Raw genomic sequence first — 6,000 nt, 5'->3', positions numbered from 1 at the left:
TCAACATCTGGAATAAGGCCTTCACAGTACGGAAAGAATCAAATCATCCAAAGGTTTGAGTGTAGGGAGGTGAGGACATGCATCCTCAAGTCACCATGGCTTAGAGATGGTTTAGAGAACTGTAACCAGCAAAGTACCCTCCTGGACCTGAAGCCACAATGGATGCTTTTGAAACGGTCCACCAGGCTCCGTTAAGGGGCTGCTCACCATGCCCGATTATAAATTTACACTTGCAGCTCAATGACTCAAACATATTTAAACAGACCACCCCTCCAGGCTGGAATGTGTACATATCAGCAGGCCCGTGCCTCTTTGACGTAAGTAAGACTGAGCCAACGGCTCTGCAGATTCAATAAACATTTCCAGATTCCCTTGCATCCCAGCAGTAGCAGGGAATGGCCAGGATGAAGTCATGGTTACAGTTGCTAACGCCAACTGGTGATGCTGTCTTGGTCAACAAGTCAGTTTACGTAGCTTCGCTTCATTTTCCACCCATGTTGTGTTTTGAATCATTTATTATAAAATTTATATTAAGAATGTTTGTTTTCCAAAGGCATATGCTTCGAGGGACCGTGGCTTGTCATGTATCTTTCCTTCGGTACTTCTGGCAAGCGGAGGAGTCACCATGGCTGTGAGTGGGGTGGGCATTCCATGGGTCATCTTCCTCCACAAGCAGAGGATGGGGAACAGGGGACGCTGGAAGCTCCCTTATTTTCAGATATGTTGGGAGAACAAGCTGACCTGTTCAGCTCATTAGGGCCTGTGAAAATAAACGAATTATTACTTCTTTAACTATTGGGAGCAGTCACTTCCTGCCCCACAGTCATTGAGCCTATTATCCTTTGCTGTGGTTTCAGTCCCAGAACCCTGTGCCCTTAGTTCCCAGGTATTCCCCTCCACACCTAATCCTTAGGCAGGCGGGGTCAGAACTCCAGACATTTCCAACATGATGCACTGACACTGTATATCACTGCCCTTCCCAATCATGGATGACTCATCCTCTCCCCTCCCCACCCATCAGATTTCTCTGGTTTTTCTCTGATGCTGAGTTGGAACACTGTGAAAGAAGCTTAGCCAGGAGAAAAGCTCTTTCTTCCTAAAGCCAATGCCAGGAAGATAGAATGACCTGACCACCTATGTGATGGGTGTGCAGGACAGGTGCGAGGGAGTGATAATTACAAAAGACCCACACACGCAGCACACAGTGCACACACAGCGCACACAGTGTACACACAGTGCACACAGCACACACAGTGCAGGTCCTCATCAGAAGGAAGGCCTGGCTCTGCAATAGGTGCTTCCCCCCTCAGCACACCTGCCTTTGATTGCTGGAGGGCAAGGAGATTGATTAGGGAACAAGTTAAAACTTGGTTTGGATTTTCTTTCAAGTGTGGGTAGTTGGAAAACTAAGACGAGAGATCCAATCTGCTCAGACCACAGAGGAAGTCAGTCTTGGGCTCTGCTCGTGTTTTTAGAAACATCTACAGCCAACGCTGACATCTGCCCCTGTGGAGGCGACGAGGCAGCAGTTCTATGCATGCAGAGGTTTGAGTGGTGAGCAGGACTGTCAACATTCAATATCACATGGGGATAAGAGATTACTTACGAGAACCTTCCAGAAACTTTCCTCATAACCACAATGATGATCCCTCCAATGAAGCCGATGGCTAACAGGACGCCAACTATGATTCCAACCAGGGTCACTACTGCCAAGCCATCTGAATGAAGAGAAAAGAACCATGAGACCTGGGAAGAGCAGATGCAAGAGATGGCATTGTCCTGCAGCTCTCAACAGAGAGTGCGCTCTGCTCTTCTATCAAGCACAGCGGAGCCTGAGTCAAGCGTGGAAGCACTGAGCCATTTTCCTCTTCTTGGTGCCAGAGATCAAACCCAGACCTTGAGTGTGCTAGTCAAGCACCGTGCCACCAAGCGCCAGCCCCAGCTCTGCTCTAATCCTATCTTGTGAATCAAGAGATTTCTGAGTCTCTGAATTTATCACACATAACACGCTGGCTTCATCGTTGATGGGCATGCTTCTTTATGGCTGGTCCATGACAAAAGTCCCAGAAAACTCAGAACAGAAGGAACCTATTTCAACATAATAAAGGCTCTGTATGACAAACCTACAGGCAACATTATTTAAGTGGGAAAACCACAAATTATGTCCATTACAAGAACAAGGATGCCAGCTTATTCAATATAATACAGTTATAGTAAACTGTGATATGTTGTCATTCTCCACAGCTGTCATTAAGTAAATACACTGTGTGTGTGTGTGTGAGAGAGAGAGAGACCTGCAAAGATGAGGCAGGGGAATTATATTCAGTGTCATCATGGGCAAAACTTAGTGATATTCTGTCTCAAAGTAAAAAAAGTTGAAAGCGGGCTGGGGATGTTGCTTAGTGGTGGACCATTAGCTTAGTATGCACAAGGTGCCGGGTTCAATTCCTAGCACTTCAAAATGCAAGGGAGAAAAGGAGGAAGAAAAGAAAGGAGGAAAAGAAGGAAGAGGAAGGGAGGGAGGAAACCCATCATCTCTGTTTTGGAAGATGGTCCTTTCTGTTCTTGTTTGACAGAGATCTGAGAATGAATGGAATTCCTCCCAAAAACTGGATTCAAAGAAACTTTCTTTTTATCTCCCAAAGGAAGACCAAAAATCTCATTTACCTCTCTTATCTGTAGTCTGTGTTTCCTCAGTTGTACTATCTGGAAAGAGAAAAATGCAAAGATAGAGAACTATTAGGATTTAATGGCTATTATTGAACAGTTGGCAGCTGAATTTACTTGAAGTGGAATGTAACAAAAACCTATGCAAAGAGCGTAATTCCCTCCACAAACCTGACTGGGGCTTCAGAAGCCAGCACGGACAGTCTGGTACCATCCCTTTGCATTATCACCAGTTTGCGACTTTACAGCCCACCCACAGATCCTCGTACTTTTGCACCCAGTGGATTTTTATCTCATCTGATTTTAAGAGTCAAGGCTCCTGAGCTGTGAAGTAAATGGTTGGGAAATCTGAGCTGCTGCTGGGGAGCAGAGGAATTCAGGTGTGGCCACTTCGCTTTTCATCAAGATCCTGGCAAACAGGGCAGTGCTAAGGTTCTAAGCATTTTCACAGCAGGCTGGGAGGAGGTGGCCAGGACTGTAGGTCATCTCCTGACACCTTTTCCTCTGTTCTTGGTCTGACCTGTACTTGGTTGAATGAAAATGTACCTAACCTGCTAGGCTGAATGAAAACTGGTCCTTTGTGACTTCTACATGGTGTCCACCAGCGTCCTAGTCCAGACAGGTGGCCACAATACACACTCTCCACCTGACTTCCTCGTGGAAAGTTAGTTTCCCACAACTTCTACTTTAGAATAAAAGTCCTTTACTTAGTTTCTCCCACTACCCATTTTACAGAGAGTCCTTAATTCTGGAGTTGAGGGTGGCTATCTGCCTCGGCTGTGGACGAGGCCCAAGGTCTACTGAAGACAATGAAGAGAAGGGAAGATCAGACTTTCCTTGGAATCTCAGCTCACCACTTTCAAAACCACCCTGGAGCAACGGTTCTAAACCCGTGGGTCGCTACCACCTTGAGGGTCTCATATCGGATATTTACATTACAATTCATAACAGTAGCAAGTTAACAGTTATAAAGTAGCAATGAAATAATTTAATGGTTGGGGGTCCCTACAACAGGAGGACCTGTACTAAAGGGAAGCAGCCTGAGGAAGGTTGAAAAATCACGGCCCTAGAGTCAACAGGTTCCAAAAGTAAAACTGGCTGTGATGTGATGTGTATGGAGGGAGGGGGCTTTCATTTGAGGTTCTTGGCTCATTAAACCCACCCCAAAACAAGCCATATAAACTAGAATTCTTCTCCAAGGCACTAGGAAAGCTTTACTCATGGGCCAAAGATAGAGTACCAACTTAACATCCTAACCTAACCTCTTACATCCTAACCCTAACCCCTTATATCCCAACCCAACCCTAACCCCTATTAATCTAACCCTAACCCCTTATATCCCAACCCTAACCCCTTACATCCTAACCCTAACCTCTTATATCCCAACCCTAACCCTTTATATCCCAACCCTAACCCTTTACATCCTAACCCTAACCCCTTACATTCTAACCCTAACCCTAACATGCCAAATGCATGGCAGACTTGATCCCCACTACCTCATGAGAAAAACTTCCTAAGGAACCGTAGAGGTTTGGGTGTGAAATGTCCCCAGTACGCTGAGGAGTTTGACAGCCCTACCTCCACCACTGGTGGCATTGTTAGGGAAGTTGTGAAATCTTTAGAAGGCAAGGCTATGCTGGAGGAAGTTGGCCACTAAGGGCAGGCTTGAGATTTCTAACCCCGCTTCACTTCCTGTCTACACTCTCTCTTACCTGCAGATGCAATGTGACCAGCACCCTACCCCCCCCCCCCCACCTCCATGCCTTTGCCTGCCACTGCTTACCAAATCACCTTGATGGGTAAATAAAAATAAACCCTTCCTCCCTTAGGCTGTTTCTCATCAGATATTTTGAGCCAGCACTGAGAAAAGTAATTAACACTCCAATCTTCCCCGACAGTTTTTCTATGTTGGAACAGACCATAAAGAAATTCTCTCTTCTTTTGTGCCCCAGTAGGTTTTGTTTTGGTTTTCTGATATAAGGTTTCTTAGTGTATCAGTTCTGGCTTTCCTGAAACTCACTTTCTTAAGAACAGGCTGGACTCCAACTCCCAGAGATCGACCTGCCTCCACATCCCGAGTGCTGGAAACAAAGGCTTGCGCCACCACCACCCCGCTGTGCCACAGTAAGTTTAAAGACCTTCATTATTCCAGAGGGTCCTGCCTTATGCTGGACTCTGGGGATACAAATGCTGTACAGAGGAGCTGAGAAGAGTCATAATAGGCAGGTCTACAGGGTCCCTGCCTGGTCTGAGAGCATATATCAGACTGCTTGTTCAATCACAGCTCAACATGGCTGTCCATATTTTAATCATACCTCTGCAATGCAATCGCCACAAAACCCAAGGGAGTTTGGAGAGCTTCTAGATAGCTGAACACATGGACGGCCCTGGAGGGCATATACTCAGAAGAGGATATAGAAGTTAGTTATCTCTACCCGTAGCCCAGGCTAGCTTCGAACTCACTATGCAGCTGAGTGTGTGAGCACGAGTGTGTGCATGCACACACACACACATACACACAATAAATAAACCTTTAAAAAAAAGTTACGCATAGTGGTATACACTTGTAATCCCAGCACTGGGAGGAGGAGACAGAAAGATCAGGTGTGTGTGTGTGTACCATGTGCCTGCGACCAGAAGAGGGTATGTATCTCCAGGAACTGGAGTTAGTGATAGTCACAGCTACGTGGTTGCTAGGACCCGAACTTGGGTCCTCTCTACAAAAAAAGCAAGTGTTCTCAAACACCGAGCCAAGTCTCCAGCACCCAAAAACTGACTTGATAGCAGGAATGTTCAACACATGGGAGGGCTGCACTTTCTGCTAATTGGCTGCTGAACCACATCAAACATGAGAAGTCCTCTACAGTTTTGAGATGTGTTCTTAGCTGGGCAGTGGTGGCGAATGCCTTTAATCCCAGCACTTGGGAGGCAGTGACAAGCGGATCTCTGTGAGATTGAGGCCAGCCTGGTCTTATTATTTCCTCACTGAGGCTGACTTGGTTCTGCCTGGCAATTACTGTTAGTGTTTTCTTAGCAGCGTGCAGCAAGACTTTCTATAACTTCAAAGATGCAGCTCGGTGGGAGAGTACTTGCCTAGCCATGAGGAAGGCGCTAGATTAGATCCAGAGCACCCCAAAATACCCAACCAACCAACCAACCATACATATAAACGAGCCCCCACCCCACCTGATAAAAACAATAGGAACAAAATATACGTGGCAAGAAAATTATGACATTAATTACTATTTTGTGTTTGTTTTGTTTTGAGACAGGATCATGCTGTACAGACCTGGATTGCCTGGAACTCACTTTGTAGACCAGGTTGCCCTCAGG

At 46.1% G+C, this 6,000-nt stretch overlaps 1 protein-coding gene across 2 annotated transcripts in view; it reads right to left on the bottom strand.

Annotated features, from left to right (window-relative positions):
• Nucleotides 1–1,602: 1,602 nt before the first annotated feature.
• Nucleotides 1,603–6,000, bottom strand: part of Pdpn (podoplanin) — a 33,613-nt gene continuing 29,215 nt past the window's right edge. The window contains exons 4-5 of one of the 2 annotated variants that reach the window (XM_038335491.1): nt 2,668–2,706; nt 1,603–1,718 (exon numbers count right to left, since the gene is read on the bottom strand). In XM_038335491.1, coding sequence (XP_038191419.1) covers nt 1,603–1,718; nt 2,668–2,706 — 155 coding nt within the window. The remainder of the gene's footprint in view (nt 1,719–2,667; nt 2,707–6,000) is intronic. The other variant, XM_038335492.1, reaches the window with a different exon arrangement.

This window comes from Arvicola amphibius, chromosome 6, assembly GCF_903992535.2.
Source record: "Arvicola amphibius chromosome 6, mArvAmp1.2, whole genome shotgun sequence".
NCBI classification, from domain to species: Eukaryota; Metazoa; Chordata; class Mammalia; order Rodentia; family Cricetidae; genus Arvicola; species Arvicola amphibius.
The sequence above is the reverse complement of the archived record's forward strand: the minus strand, read 5'-3'. Positions and strand labels throughout refer to the sequence as shown.